Source organism: Mandrillus leucophaeus, unplaced genomic scaffold, assembly GCF_000951045.1.
Source record: "Mandrillus leucophaeus isolate KB7577 unplaced genomic scaffold, Mleu.le_1.0 Scaffold338, whole genome shotgun sequence".
NCBI lineage: Eukaryota > Metazoa > Chordata > Mammalia > Primates > Cercopithecidae > Mandrillus > Mandrillus leucophaeus.
The window spans coordinates 167,377-184,487 of record NW_012103565.1 but is presented as its reverse complement, the minus strand read 5'-3'; the positions used below and the strand labels follow the sequence as shown (position 1 = coordinate 184,487).

Below are 17,111 nucleotides of genomic sequence, written 5' to 3'. Positions count from 1 at the left end.
TGGAGTGCAGTGGCATGATCTCAGCTCACTGCAACCTCCACCTCCTGGGTTCAAGCGATTCTTGTGCCTCAGCCTCCCGAGTAACTGGGATTATAGGCATGCACCAACACACCTGACTAAATTTTGTATTTTTTAGAGATGGGATTTTGCCATGTTAATCACTCTTGTCTTGAACTCCTGGCCTCAAGTGATCCACCTGCCTTGACCTCCCAAATTGCTGGGATAACAGGAGTGATCCACTGCATCTGGTCTCTTGATTATTTTTTATTTTATTCCTTAAATTCTTCAGCTCCAAGATCTCTGTTTGGTTTTTAATGACATCTATATCTTTGTTGAATTTCTCATAAGACCATAAATTGTTTTTCTAATTTCATAAATTTGTCTATCTGTATTCTCTTGTACCTCATAAAGCTTCCTTAAGATAATTATTTCAAATTGCTTCTTAGCCATTTGATATACTGTTAACATTTAGGGTCTGTTAATGGGGAATTATTGTGTTTCTTTGGAGGTGTAATGTTTCCTTGCTTTTTATGTTTCTTGTGGTCCTAAATTGATTTTTGCACATCTGGTGGAACAGGTGCCTTTTCCAATGTTACAGAGCTTTCATAGAGAAATATTGTTTCCAATAGTTGTCTCCTAGTGTTCATTGAGTAGGGTGATTTGACTTTGGTTCTAGGTGGCTGCAGTAATATAGTCTTCATGTGACTTCTTTGGCTGTAATCAGCATTTAGAGGTGTCTCTGAGTGCCTCAGAGGCCTAGATGGTGAGTGTTTGTGGAGACAGTGGTATGGCTTTTCTTGGGATGGGAGCCATCAGTCAGATTAGTTCTAAGGCCCTAGAGGTATGCATGCTAGGTGCAGTGGCTTGGCTAGTGCTATGGTGGTGCCACCAGCAGGGTGGGCACCAGGCAGGCCAGTCCTCAGGGTCTTAGAAGTGCATGCAGCATATGGCAGCTCTGCTGGTCAGGCGGATGGGGCTGTTGGCAGCAGTGGGTGCCAGATGGGATGGGCCTTGAGGGGTGCATGGAGCATGCAGTGGCTCTGTCAGCTGAGGGCAGCCAAGTCATTTTAGACTAGCCAGTGCTCAGACGACTCAGTAGCTGCCCACAGATGCGTGAATGAGCTCAGTTGAGAGAGGCAATCCTCCCTGTGAGCACAGAATTGAACAGTTAAGCCCATCTCAGATTCACAAACCATAGGATCATGAGCCAAATAAATAGTTGCTGTTATAAGCCAGTAAGTTTGGGGGTGGTTTGTAACCACTGGTACAATTGTAACTGGTATCAATCCATGATGACTGTTTTACTTGAAAGAGTACCTTCTGGAAAGAATATTGACATTTCTGGGTCAATATTAAACTTTTGACTACACAGTCTACAATCATTGAGAAATGAGTATTTTTAAGATAAACACCCGTACCTTAATCGGATTCCGATACAAGGACTGGCCTCCAGAAGATGGAAACGACATAGCGATAATACGTTCTGGAAGTCAAAATCATCACTATTACAAACATCATTATAGATTTAAAATAACATACAAAAATTAATTTTATATGATCAGACTCCATTTTCACAGAAAAATAAATTTTAAGATTGAGGTTGACAGAAAAGAGCTAATACTCAGGATAATCAAGATAACATGTTAAATTATCCAACATAATGACCATTAAGCTGGCACAGTGTTCATAAGACTCCACCAGTTCAAATCATATGCCATGGACTTATGTTGGCCTCAGTCTGAAGTTCTCCCTGTTCTTGGAATTTATTTCTTAAATACCAAAGAAAATCCAAGAATTGTGGGCACCAGTAATGGTGGGAACTCCCAAAGTGCTTTGTAGCCCTCTGACTCAGAAAACCTGAGATCTACAAAGCTGGGACCTCATTCTCTGGGGTTCTAGGAAGAGAAGCAGTCTCTCTGGGATCCTTGGGATTCAGGATAACTACTGGAACTTAATAAACTGAAACTCAAATGGAGTCAGCTGAAAATCCATTCAAGTTCCTGTGCTGCAATCGAGTAGTCCTGGATTGAGATGACATGGAAATCTTCCTTGCCAGAGTTAAACCACAAATACGTCACACTATCACAGTGGCATAGCATATAGCCTCATGAATAAAGAATACTTTGAATGAATGTGGCTTAGACAAGGCAAAAACAAAATAAAAATATAATTACAACAAAAAGTGAAGTTAATCTAAGTAAATCAACAGTTAAGTGTCACAAACCAGTAATATAAGTGAGGTCTAGGTCAAATCCATCCCTTTTGTATCGCCTTTTGTTTCCTGAAACCTGAGAGTTTAAAACCATTATTAGTTTGTGAAACATAAATCAACATAAAAATAAAGGGCATTATACAGTATAGAAATCAACCCTTGCCAATGGGTCCCAAAACACAAAATATTTTTCTGAATCATAAGCATGTTTTACCCACTTACCAGCCTTCTTATCAGCTTTCCAAGTTGTCTTTTTAGATGAGCCAGATGAAAAACTCTTATCAGAATGATAAGTCGTAGAAGTCGAAATAAACGTGTCCATCTAAAAATAAATTTAAAAGATCAATTTTTGCATCAGAAACAGAGAATTTTATGAATATAAATTAAGTTTAGAGCAGCAGTTGTTAACCAGGGACAATTTTCCCTCCTTTCCTCAATCACCTACATGGGGGATATTTGACAGTGTCTTGAGGCACTTTTGGTTTTCACAACTGGTGTATGTGTGTGTGTATTCACGCGCGTGCACGTGCTACTTCCATCTAATGAATAGAAGCCAGGAATTCTGCTAAACATCCTGCAATGAATATAACTGCTCACCACCCTCCTGTGACAATAATGATCTGGCCCAAAATGTTAGTAATGCTGAGATTGAAAAATTCTGGTCTAGAGAGATAGTGAAACAATAGAGTCTTAGAATTTGTAAATTTAATTTTGGGATTTGAAACTAGCATTTTCAGTTTTTCCACATCAAAACAAATTGAGGATTCTTGTTCACCTTTGTTACTCCCATCTGTAACAGAGGTTCACTACAGCTACTAATGCACATCAGGCAGGCAACAGATTGAGATACTTCCCAAGTGTGCTAGCTAGTGTCTCTCCTACCATGAGAAATATCAAAGCAGAGAACTGATGGTCTGGACTAGTGCTTCTCTGGCTTGAGCATGCATAAATCAGAGTCATCTGGAAAAACCTGTTAAGCTACAGATTGCTGGGTCCCAGAGATATTGATTCAGTGGGTCCGGGGTGGGGCCTAAGGTATTTTTCTTGTATTTCTAGCAAGCTCTCAAGTGATGCTGAGGTTTCTAGTCAGAGGACCACACTGGCTGAGGTGATTTTCAAACAACTCCAAAAGCCTATCACTTAACATGCTTAGTTGGTGCCTGAGTTGTAGTCCAGGGACTCTAGGGGTACAGAAAGAAACCAGGTATTTGACCCATGAACAAGCTTAGGAAGCCACCAACATCTACATCCCAGTATACATTTGCTCTTCCCTTTTCCTCACTGTCACAGTAAAAAGGAAAAAAAAAAAAAGAGAGAGTCACCAGGTCCTCATACACCCTTTAGTTTCCTAATCCCCAGCAGTTCTAACTTTGCCTTAGCTTTCTTTGTTTCTACCGCAACTATACTGCAAAACTCTACTGTTGTGTTGCTATACATATCATCTCCTAGTTTTCTGTGTCTGTTCTGTTTTCTATTTTTTAGAACATCATGATTGAGGCTTGACGCGGTGGCTCACGCTTGTGATCCCAGTACTTTAGGAGGCCGAGGTGGGCAGATCACTTGAGGTCAGGAGCTCAAGACCAGCCTGACCAACATGGTGAAACTCGTCTCTACTAAAAATACAAAAATTAGCCAGGTATGGTGGTGCATGCCTGTAATCCCAGCTACTCGGGAGGCTGAGGCAGGAAAATCGCTTTAACCGGGGAGGCAGAAGTTGCAGTGAGCCTGATATCATGCCACTGAACTCCAGCCTGGGCGACAGAGTGAGACTCCATCTCAAAAGAAAAAAAAAAAAAAAGAAAAGAAAATCGTGATTGAAGTCACTCAAATTTTGCATATGCTCAAATAAATTCCCTCTTGGCTGTGGGAAAAACCCAGACAGAACATATGTGTAAGGGATTTGTAGTTGAAGCACAGAGGGGAATTGTTTTTAATATCAAATTTTTTAATGTATCAGATATTAAACTAATAAGAATATCACACTTGATCGTAGCCAAAAGGCCAAAAAATGATACAAATGGGAATTTGATGAGAACTTCAAAATGTAGCGAAGTTAAAGTTAATACAAGAGGTAAAGCCCTTCTTTGGCTACTCCATCTTTTTTATTCCATTACTGGTACTTAGTGTGTATACTCTTTGCTGGTCCCTAAATACCACAATCTTTCAGTTTCAACCTATGTGGGAATTTACCTACACATTTCATTTTAAAGCAACATATTTGGTATAAAATAGGCCATTTGAAGTTGAAAAGATTAGATCGAATAAAAGCCACAGAAAATACAAAAAATAAATGAAAAACTTTAAGAGAGGTAAGTCTTATATTTCATACCTGGGAACATCCTTAAGAAACTTAACGTCAAAAAAAATGTAAATGACATCAACCAGCAGGATAATCACAGTAATAGCAGTATCTAAAATGTTCAGTAAATCAGAAAAATAATGCTGTCTCCTGTAATATAAAATGGAAAAATATGAGTTCATCTCCCCTGCAAGGAGAGACAGGAATATTTAAAGACCACAAACTATTAACTGATCCCCATTAAGAATTCTAGTTTCATAAATTATTTAAAATGCATGTTCTAGAGTAGACTAAGGGAAAAATATAACATCCGTGGGAACTTTTCAAACAATAAATTTATATTCATCATTTGACACATATATATATGACTAAAGCACCAATATGCCAATTTAAGTATAGTAAGAGATATAACTAAATGCATATTAACCACCCTTATCATGGATGATGGGGTATCTCTGTCCCCTCAAGCATTTATCATTGTGTTACAAACAATCCAATTACACTCTTCCGATCATTTAAAAATGTACAATTATTATTGACTATAGTCACCCTGTTGTGCTAGCAAATAGTAGGTGTTATTCATTTTTTTTCTATTTTTTCATACCCATTAACCATCCCCACCTCCCCACCCCCAAACTCCTAGTACCATTCGCAGCCTCTGATAACCATCTTTCTACTCATGTCTATGAGTTCAACTGTTATCCTTTTTAGAGCCCACAAATAAGTGAGAACATGTGATGTTTGTCTTTCTGTGCCTGCCTTATTTCAGTTAACATAGTGATCTCCAGTTCCATCCATGTTGTTGCAAAAGGCAGGATCTCATTAGCTAAATATAGCTAAGTATAGCTAAATAATAATATTAGCTAAGTATAGCTAAATAATACTCTCTTGTGTATATGTACTATTCTCTTTATCCATTCATCTGTTGATGAACACAGGTTGCTTCCAAACCTTAGCTCTCGTGAACAGTGCTACAACCAACATGGGAATGCAGATTATCTCCTCTATGTATTGATATCCTTTCTTGTGGGTATATACCCAGCAGTGGGATGTCTGGATCAAATGGTGGCTCTATTTTTAGTTTTTTTAAGGAACCTCCAAACTGTTCCCCATAGTGGTTCTACTAATTTACAGTCCCATGAACAGTGTATGAGGGTTCTCTTATCTCCACGTTTGCCAGCATTTGTTATTGCCTGACTTTTGGATATAAGCCGTTTTAGCCAGGGTGAGATGATATCTAACTGTAGTTTTCTACACTGTGAATTTCTCTAATGATCAATGTTAAGCACCTCTTCACATGCCTGTTTACCATCTGTATGTTTCCTTTTGAGAAATGTCTATTCAAATCTTATGCTCATTTAAAAAAATCATATTATTAGATTTTTTTTCCCTATAGAGTTGTTGGAACTCCTTATATATTCTGGTTATTTATCCCTTCTTAGATGGGTATTTTGCAAATATTTTCTCCCATTCTGTGGCCTGTTTCTTCACTTTGTTAATTGTTTCCTTTGCTATGAAGAAGCTTTGTAACTTGATGTGATGCCATTTGTCCATTTTTGTTTTGGTTACCTGTGCTTGTGGGATATTGCTCAAGAAATTTTTGTTCAGACCAAAGTCCTGAAGATTCTTCCTGATGTTCTCTTATTATAGTTTCATAGTTTGAGGTCTTATCTTTAAGTCTTTAATCCATTTTGATTTGATTTTTGTATATGGTGAGAGGTAGGGGTCTAGTTACATTTTTCTGCATGTGGATATCCAGTTTTCCCAGAACCATTTGTTGAAGAGACTTCCTTTTCCTCAATGTATGTTGTTGGCACATTGACTGAAAATGAGTTCACCATAGGTGTGTGGATTTGTTTCTGGGTTCTCTATACTTTTCCATTGGTCTATGTGTCTATGCCAGTGCCATGCTGTTTTGGTTACTATAGTTCTATAGTATAATTTAAAGTCAAGCAATATGATTCCTCCAGCTTTGTTCTTTTTGCTTAGAAAAGCTGTTATTCTGGGTCTTTTGTGGCTCCATATAAATTTTAGGATTGTTTTTTCTGTTTCTGTGAAGAATGTCATTGGTATTTTGATAGGGAGTGCATTCAATGCGTAAATTGCTTTGGATAGTATTGTCTTTTTAACAATATTGATTCTTCCAATTCATGAACATGGAATCTCTTTCCATTTTGTGGTGTCCTTTTCAATTTCTTTCATCAGTGTTTTATCGTTGTCATTATAAAGATCTTTCACTTCTTTGGTTAAGTTAACTCCTAGGTTTTTAATTTTATTTGTGGCTATTGTAAATAGGATCACTTTTTTAAAGTCTTTTTCAGATGGTTTACTGTTGGCATATAATATGCTACTGATTTTTGTATGTTGATTTTGTATCCTGCAAATTTATTGAATTTATCAATTCTAGTATTTTTTGTTGTAGAAAATATTTTTTGTTGTGGAATCGTTAGCTTTTTCCAAATAAAATATATCATCTGCAAACACAAGGATAATTTTACTTCTTCCTTCCCAATTCAGATTTCTGTTTTTATTCCCTTTATTTCTTTATCTTCTATGATTGCTCCAGCTAGGACTTCTGGTACTCTGTTGAATAACACTGGTGAAAGTGGGCATCCTAGTTGTGTTCTAGATCTCAGAGGAAAGCTCTTCCATTTTTCCCCATTCAGTGTGATACTGACTGGGGGTCTGTCATATATGGTTTTTATTATATTGAGCTGTGTTACTTCTATACCCAGTTTTTTTTGTTGTTGTTGTTGTTTTTGTTTTTTTTTTTTTTAGACAGAGTCTCACTCTGTCGCCCAGGCTGGAGTGCAGTGGCCGGATCTCAGCTCACTGCAAGCTCCGTCTCCCGGGTTTGCGCCATTCTCCTGCCTCAGCCTCCCAAGTAGCTGGGACTATAGATGCCCGCCACCTTGCCCGGCTAGTTTTTTGTATTTTTTAGTAGAGACGGGGTTTCACCGTGTTAGCCAGGATGGTCTCGATCTCTTGACCTCGTGATCTGCCCGTCTCGGCCTCCCAAAGTGCTGGGATTACAAGCTTGAGCCACCGCGCCCGGCCCCAGTTTTTTTTTAGAGTGTTTATCATGAAGAAATGTTGAATTTTATCAAGCACTTTTTCAGCATTAACTGAAATGATGACTTTTATCCTTTATTATGTTGATATGATGTATCACTTTGGTTGATTTGTATATTTTGAACCATGCTTGCATCCCAGGGATAAATCCCATTTGTCATGATGAATGATCTCTCCAGTATATTGTTGAATTCAGCTTTCTAGTATCTTGTTGAGGATTTTTGCATCAATATTCATCAGATATAGTGACCTGTTGTCTTCTTTTTTTTTGGAGGCAGAGTCTCACTCTGTCACACAGGCTGGAGTGCATCTGTCGTGATCTGGGCTCACTGCAACCTTCACCTCCCAGGTTCAAGTGATTGTCATGCTTCAGCCTCCTGAGTAGGTGGGATTACAGGCACCTACCACCATGCCCAGCTAAGTTTTGTATTTTCAGTAGAGACGGGGTTTCACCATATTGGCCAGGCTGCTCTTGAACTCCTGACTTCATGTAATCCACCTGCTCCAGCCTCCCAAAGTGCTGGGATTGCAGGTGTGAGCCACCGCTCCCTGTCTTTCTTATTTTGATGCATCTTCGTCTGCTTTTGGTATCAGGGTAATACTGGCCTTGTGGAATGAGTTTGGAAGTATTCCCTCATCTCCTTCTGCTTTTTGGAATAGTTTTAAGCAGGAGTGGTATTTGTTCTTCTTTAAATGTTTAGCAGAATTCAGCAGGGAAGCTATCGAGTCTCAGTATATATATTGGCTATATATGCTGGATGAATATAACTTAAAATTGTTATAGCCTCTTGCTGAATTGATCCCTTTGTCATTATATAGTGACATTCTTTGTCTCTTCTTATCGTTTTTGTCTTCTTATCGTTTTTGTCTTGCAGTCTATTTTATCTGATACAAGGGTAGCTAATCCTGCTCTTTTTCGGTTTCTACTGGAATGGAATACATTTTTCCATTCGTTTATTTTCAGACTAATGGGAGACGACTGTTTCTTATAGGCAACAGATCGATGGGTCTTGTGTTTTTTGTTTCGTTTTGTTTTTGTTTTTACTTTCATTTATTTATTTATTTTTGAGGTGGAGTCTTGCTCCATTACCAGGCTGGAGTGCAGTGGCATGATCTCAGCTCATTGCAACCTCTGTCTTCCGGGTTCAAGTGATTTTCCTGCCTCAGCCTCCTGAGTAGCTGGGACTACAGGTGTGCACCACAAGGCCCACCTAATTTTTGTATTTTTAGTAGAGATGGGGTTTCACCATGTTGGCCAGGATTGTCTTCATCTCTTGACCCTGTGATCCACCTGCCTCAGCCCCCCAAAGTGCTGGGATTACAGGCGTGAGCCACCGTACCTGGCCAAGTCTTGTTTTTCCATCCATTCAGCCATTCTGTCTTTTGATTGAAAAGTTTAATCTGCTGACATTCAATGTTATTATTGACAAGCAAGGACTTACTCTTGCCATTTTGTTAATTGTTTTCCGGTTGTTTTGTAGTCTTCTCTTCCTTCTTGCCTCCCTGTCTTCCATTAGTGAAGGTAATTTTCTCTGGTGATATAATTTAGTTTCATGTTTCTTATTTTTTGTGTATCCATTGTATTTTTTTGGTTTGAGGTTACCATGAGGCTTGCAAATACTATCTTATAACCCATTATTTTAAGCTTATAAAATAACACTGTTTGCATAAACAAAAAAGTAATAAGAAAACTAATACAAACTCTACAACTTAGTCTCATTTCTTTTTAACTATTTGTTATTTTGATTTATATCTTATTATAACATTTATGTCTTGAAAAGTTGTTGTAGTTAATGTTTTTGATTGGCTCATAGTTTAATTTCTCTACTTAGAATAAGAGTAGTTTATACACCCTAGTTAGTGTTATAACATTCTCTATTTTTCTGTGTATTTACTATTACCAGTGAGGTTTACACCTTCAGGTAGTTACTTATTGCTCATTAATGTCCTTGCCTTTCTGACTGAAGTACTCCCTTTAGCATTTCTTCTAGTACAGGTCTGGTGTTGATGAAATCCCTCAGCTTTTGCTTGTGTGGAAAAGTCTTTATTTCTCCTTCACTTTGAAGGATATTTTCACTGAATATATTGTACTAGGGTAAATGTTTTGTTTCCCTCAGCATTTTCAATACATCATGCCACTCTCTCCTGGCCTGAGACATTTCTGTTAAAAAGTCTGCTGCCAGCTGTATTGTAACTCCATTGTATATTATTGGTTTCTTTTCTCTTGCTGCTTTTAAGATCCTTTCTTTATCCTTGATCTTTGGGAGTGTGATTATTAAATGCCTTGAGGTAGTCTTCTTTGAGTTAAATCTGCTTGGCATTTTATAACTTTCTTCTACTTGGATATTGATATCTTTCTGTAGGTTTGGGAAGTTCTGTTACTATCCCTTTGAATAAACTTTCTAACCGCCCCCTCTCTACACCTCCTCTTTAAGGCCAATATCACTTAGATTTGCCCTTTGGATGCTATTTTCTAGATTCTGTAGGCATGCTTCACTGTTTTTTATTCTTTCCTTTGTCTCCTCTGTGTATTTTGAAATAGTCTGCCTTCAAGCTCATTAATTCTTTCTTCTGCTTCATCAATTCTGCTATTAAAAGACTCTAATACATTCTTCAGTATGCCAATTACATTCTTTGGTTCCAGAATTTCTGCTTGATTATTTTAAATTATTTCTATATCTTTGTTAAACTTATCTAACAGAGTTATGATTTTTTTCTCTGTGTTATCTTAAATTTCTTTGAGTTTCCTCACCACAGCTGTTTTGATTTCTCTGTCTGAAAGGTCACATATCTGTTTCTCCAGGATTGGCCTCTGGTGTCTTATTGAGTTCATTTGGTGAGGTCATGTTTTCCTGGATAGTGCTGATGGTAGCAGATGTCCTTTGGTGTCTAGGCATTGAAGAGTTAGGTATTTATCGTAGTTTTCACTGTCAGGACTTATTTGTACCTATCTTTCTGGGGAAGGCTTTCCAGATATTGGAAAGAACTTGGCTATTGTGATCTAAGTTGTATCTGCTTTAGGGGGCACCCCAAGCCTCCTAAACTCCGTAGTTCTTGCAGACTCATGTGGTACTGCCTTAATGGTCTTAGACAACATCCAGGATAATTCTCTGGGTTACCAAAAAGAGAGTCTTGTTCTCTTCCCTTAATTTCTCCCAAACAAACAGAGTCTTCCTCTCTGTTCTGACTCACCGTGACACAAACACCCCTGTGGCCACCACTACTATGACTGCATTAGGTCGGATGTGAAGCCAGCACAGCACTGGGTCTTGCCCAAAACCTGCTGTAACCACTCCCTAGCTATTGCATAAGTTTGCTGAAGCCCTGGGGCTCTACGGTCATCACATGGTAAAAACAGCCAGGCCTGTGTCCTTCCCTTCAGGATGGCAAGTTCTCCCAGGCTCCGGGTGAGTCCAAAGGTGCTGGGAATCAGGGCCTAGATCAAAAACTTATAATTCTACCTGGTGTTTTATTGTGCTATGGCTGAGCTGGTTGAGCTGTCACTCAAACCACAAGATGCAGTCCTCCCCACTCTTTCCACCCCTCTCCAAAAGCAGAGGAGCATCAATCTATGGCTACCAAACTCAAACACAGGCCATGGGGGGTACTGCCAGACTACCACCAAGGTTCTCCTAAGGCCCAAAGGCTTTTAAATCAGCTTGAGGTGAATCCTCTTGTTCCTTTATTTGAGGGGGGGTGGGGGGGACAGAGTCTCACCCTGTCACCCAGGCTGGAATGAAATGGCACAATCTCGGCTCACTGCAACCTCTGCCTCCTGGGTTCAAACAATTCTCCTGCCTCAGCCTCCTGAGTAGCTGGGATTACAGGCTCCCGCCACCACACCCAGCTGATTTTCGTATTTTTAGTAGAGACAGGGTTTCACCATCTTGGCCAGGTTGGTCTCGAACTCCTGACCTCGTGATCCACCCGCCTTGGCCTCGCAAAGCGCTTCTTAGAAAAGTACAAAATAGCTTTATGCATTATCAAAATAATCAAACTTACCCTTCTACAAATACTCGAAGAAGAACATCCATGAGAAAAAATAAGGCAATAGCTAGAGAAATAGAACGATACTCCAAAGGAATATAAACGTTGCTATCAGTGAAAATTAGGTCAGCAAAGATCAGAGCCACATCCAATAAGATCAGGAAAACTCCAAATATTCTACAATAAATAAATAAATAAATAAATAACAGCAAAGATAAAGGGGCTTGTGTCCCTATAGTTATACTATATTTAGGCCAATGATCGGGTACGAAAATGTTATTATTTAGTATTAAACTGCCCAGTGGCAGGAAAAACTGTACTGTTATAGAATCTTAGAAACATCACTGTTTTCATCCAATAGAAGCAGTTCTTAATAAAAAAAATTCCCACCAAACCACTTCACAAGATGTTATCATGCCTTTTTATAGTAGAAACATCACACTAACACCTCAAGAGAGAAAAGTAAAACTGAATTAAAATTACCTGTCTCTGTTTGTAAACTCTTCTTAAAATTTGAGAATTTCATAAGAAGTTTATACCCATTTCTCATAAAAAATAAAATCTTATCAATCTTGATAATTCTTAAGAATTTATTAATAAAAACCAAATGAAAGCATGAGTAACATACATTCTTAAAAGACCAAGTTTTTTGTCAGTGACATTTTCAACAAGTACATGACTACATATTTATGGACGATTCTAGCACAGTGATGGGTACATGAGAAAGAATTCAATTCCATACGTATTTATAGTACTGAACTCTAAAGTACCTCCTGAAACTTGCTGTTACATATTCTAAATACATTCCCCATAAATTGTTTACATTATTTGCCTAATCTATGAAGATGAATTCATCTTCAAAGTACTTTTCAAAAAGTTGCAGCTCAAGTTATCATTAATTCATAAGGAAACAATTATATTGTGTAAATCTATATCATATTGAATAACTCTATATCATAGTATGAAATCTTACTCTTATGTAGAGAAGAGTCTAAGTAAATTGTTTCCATAATTAAAGAGTAATTCTGGATGTATAAGGTACTTAATAAAACACGTTACTTATAATTATAGAATTTTAACACTCGATTTTCATTAACTTTACTTGTGCAGATGGAAGAAAAATAATATTAATATGTTACTATTAATCTTAGGCAAAAGCCATTTCTTTGCAAGTCTTAAAGTCGAGCTTAAACCAAACTTCCATGATAAATTAGTTTACATTAGATGGGGCACATAGCTACTTAGCAACTGATGAACAGGAAATGCTTTTTGGTTTTGTTTTTTATTTCGGTCTTTCTCATTGAAATACTAAGTATATATATATACATCTCGCTCTGTCACCCGGGCTGCAGTGCAATAGCGTGATCTCGGCTCACTGCAATCTCCGCCTCCCAGATTCAAGCGATTCTTCCACCTAGGCCTCCCGAGTAGCTGGGATTACAGGCACCCGCCATCATGCCCGGCTAATTTTTGTATTTTTAATAGAGACAGGGTTTCACCATGTTAGCCAGGCTGGTCTTGAACTCCTGATTTCAGGTGATCTGCCCGTCTCAGCCTCCCAGAGTGCTGGGTTTACAGGCGTGAGCTACTGCACCCGGCCAAGTCTCAGATATATTTAATACGTGGTGTTTTTTATGCATTAAGTCTCAGGTATATTTTATACATGGTGTTTTCTATGTCTCACATACCCAATTGCAAAGGATGATACAATTGAATGAACAATTTTCTTAATCTTGTTGCTGCAAAAAAAAGCAAAAATAAAATTAATCAGGTTTCTTCTAACCTATATCATAAATTTAACCAAAAAACAAAGGCCTTTATAAATATAATGTTAAAAGACAATTATTCAGAAGTTATATAACAAAATGCTTTTTAATAAAAACTAAAATGTTATCCTTTCTGTTCCCTGAGTATTTTACTTTCCTATCCAGAATATATGTGAATAAGACGGTAAACTTTGGATGTTTCGTAATGTTTCCATTGCATGCAAAGCCCCAACTCCAACTTTATGGCAATACTAAACTTAAACTTGTGGTCATCAACTCAAGGAATATAGCATGAAAACAGAAAAGAGTGGTAGAAGAGAACTGTATTTTAATGCCAGCCTGGGCAAGTCATCAAACTTTGGCCAGATCTCAGTTTCCACAGCAATAAAGTAAGGTATTTCAAGGATGAGCATAGGGAGTAAATGATGCTCTTGTCATCTCTTTGAGACTAGACACCTAGTGAACAGATACACATTAGTGAGAGCTGCATTTGAGGTTGCATATGATCTGCAGAAGTAAGACATTTCAGTAAGATATACTTCAAAGGAGAAACACCCAAAAGACTGGGCTCCTTCCATTAATCCAAGAAAGGAGAACCTGCTTGATGGAGCCTCCAGTAATGCCTCATTTTACCTTATGGCTGAAGACAAGGTAGCTAATAAGGAACAATTTTTTGTCCTTACTGAAGCCGCCTACTTTGGAGGCTCTTTAGGAGGAGAAGCCTCCGACATAGCAGCATCAGTAGGAAAACCCTTCAGGAAGTTTCTATCATACTGAAGCCTCCAACACAGGACTCAAATTTCACCGTGAGAGGCATGAATCCTAAAACAATGCTCCCAGTCTGTGCCTAAGACTGGAGAACAAAGAGGACAGATACTGAGAACTGGGGCACTGCCAAAATTGGCCTTTGACATGAACAGACATTTCTCAAAAGAAGACATACATGTGGCCAAGAAGCATACGAAAAATAGCTCAATATCACAGATTAGAGAAATGCAAATCAAAACCACATGAGATGCCATTTCATACCAGACAATAGTCAGAATGGCTATTATTAAAGAGTCAAAAAATAACAGATGCTGGCTAGGTTGCAGAAAAAAGGGAACACTTATACAATGTTGGTGGGAGTGTGAATTAGTTCAACCATTGTAAAAAGCAGTGTGGGGATACCTCGAAGAGCTAAAAGCAGAACTACTATTTGACTGAGCAATCCCATTACCTAGTATATACCCAGAGGAATAGAAATCATTCTACCGTAAAGACATATGCATGTAAATGTTCACTGCAGCACTATTTACAATAGTAAAGACATGGAATCAACACAAGTACCCATCAATGACAGATTGGATAAAGCAAATGTGGTACATATACACCCTGGAATACTATGCAGCCATAAAAAAGAATGAGATCAGCTGGGCACGGTGGCTCACACCTGTAATCCCAGCACTTTGGAAGGCTGAGGTGGGCAGATCACGACGTCAGGAGATAGAGACCACGCTGGCTAACACAGTGAAACCCTGTCTCTACTAAAAATACAAAATAAATTAGCCGGGTGTGGTGGCAGGCACCTGTAGTCCCAGCGACTTGGGAGGCTGAGGCAGGAGAACGGCATGAATGCGGGAGGCAGAGCTTGCAGTGAGCTGAGATTGTGCCACTGCACTCCAGCCTGGGTGACAGAGCGAGACTCTGACTCAAAAAAAAAAAAGAGAATGAGATCATGTCTCTTGTGGGAATGTGGATGGAGCTAGAGGCAATTATCCTTAGCAAACTAGTGCAGAAAGTGAAAATCAAACACTGAATGTTCTCGTCTGTAAGTGGTAGCTAAATGATAAGGATGTAAGAACACAAGGAGGGAAACAAACACTGGGGTCTACTGAAGCAGGGAGGGTAGGAGGAGAGAGACAAGCAAAAAAGATCACTATTTGGGTACTGAGCTTAATACCTGGGTGATGAAATAATATGTAAAACAAACCTCCCTGACATGTGTTTACCTATGTAACAAACTTTCACACGTACCTCCAAACCTAAAATAAAAGTTAAAAAAACAAAATTGGTCTTTGACGAATGATGTTAATCTGAGATAAAGGAAATCCTCAATCCTTCTAAACTTCCCCTCCTCCACCTGGACCCACCACCTCTCCCCAGGCTTAGAAAGTTAAGGCTGATGTAGACAGAGGATCAATTGGCCAAAAGGGGCGAATTCTTTCCTGAAGTTGCCATTCTCTTACAAGAACCTCTGATCCCACACAGCCTACTGGATCTCTGGGTATCAAGGAAATGTCATCAATCTGAATTCACTTGACAATATGACCATACAGAACCAAGCTTGACAGATCATGAAGGCATGAAGGAGCAGCTTGGGTAGTTGAAGCCCCTTCAATCTGTTTCAGTGTCCCCTGAAACTATACCAAGTAAACATACAATTGAGACTTTTTTGGTTTAAAAAGTGTATTATGTAAATGCAGCTTCAAGCAGTTACGTGCAGAGTTTGCAGGGAAATAGCTATGACTCAATAAATCTGTATCCAGGAAAAATACCATTGACATTTGAGAGCAACAGACAGACACTCCAACATGCAACAACTCAAAGCATAGCCTCTATGTACCTTTCCTAAAAACAATTACTCAAAGTGCTTGAGTCAGCTGAGCAATGAATCAAAATGAAGAACATAGAAATAAGGAAGATGACTTATAGAGAAAAGATGGTAAATAATATAAACTCAGAAGTAAGTCTAAATAAATCTGGTAATGTAGCATAAAAATGTAGTACGTGAAAATGTAAATAAATGATTGTAAAAGTAAAGACAATATAAAATTACCAATAATAGTATTGATTTAAATTTTCGGCATTATTACACTAGGATTCAAGGTTTGGAAGAAGATAGAAGTAAAGGCAGATTGCATTTCCTATCTTTTACAAGTACAAGTCCAGTTTTATTCTTGATATTGATGGAGAAAAATGGTATAATTATGTTTTCTAAATATTTAAATATAAACATTGATAGACTAGAAATGGGCTTCTGACTTGCATATCAGTAAAAAATGAAAGGGATAAAAACAAATCAATTACTAGCAAATTTAAAAAGAAAATATCAAAGTATTTTTCATAAAGAAAAAGTAAGATAATAAAGCCAAACATACCAGAAATCATAAATACAGACATATTACTCTCATCTTCCATATTGAGAAATACTCTCAGATAACTTTAAAATTAAAGGCAATACATGCTATACACAAGAGACAAAAACTAAATTGAAATGACAGTTTAAAAATAAAGAGATAGAGGCTGGGCGCAGTGGCTCACGCCTGTAATCCCAGCACTTTGGGAGGCCGAGGCGGGTGGATCACGAGGTCAAGAGATCGAGACCATCCTAGCCGACATGGTGAAACCCCATCTCTACTAAAAATACCAAAAATTAGCTGGGCATGGTGGTATACACCTGTAGTCCCAGCTATGTGGGAGGCTGAGTCAGAAGAATGGCTTGAACCCGGGAGGTGGAGGTTGCAGTGAGCCAATATCACGCCAGTGCACTCCAGCCTGGCCACAGAGTCAGATTCCATCTCAGAAAAAAAAAATGAGAAAAAGATATGAGATACTAAACTTAAAACACTGAAAGTTCCAATATTAATATCAAAGTTGAATTCAAAGCACAAATATTAACTATGACCATGACTTATTTTTTATCAATAGAAGGTGGAAGCTACATGACACGTTTTGCGGGAAGTCAGGGACCCTGAACGGAGGGACCAGCTGAAGCCGCGGCAGAAGAACATAA

General features: G+C 38.4%; 1 protein-coding gene across 1 annotated transcript in view; it reads right to left on the bottom strand.

Annotated features, from left to right (window-relative positions):
* LOC105545761 (phosphatidylinositol 3,4,5-trisphosphate 3-phosphatase TPTE2-like) overlaps positions 1-17,111 on the bottom strand; it is an 87,556-nt gene that overhangs the window by 40,674 nt on the left and 29,771 nt on the right. The window contains exons 8-12 of the mRNA XM_011988791.1: positions 13,259-13,309; positions 11,586-11,747; positions 2,435-2,534; positions 2,225-2,288; positions 1,419-1,483 (exon numbers count right to left, since the gene is read on the bottom strand). Coding sequence (XP_011844181.1) covers positions 1,419-1,483; positions 2,225-2,288; positions 2,435-2,534; positions 11,586-11,747; positions 13,259-13,309 — 442 coding nt within the window. The remainder of the gene's footprint in view (positions 1-1,418; positions 1,484-2,224; positions 2,289-2,434; positions 2,535-11,585; positions 11,748-13,258; positions 13,310-17,111) is intronic.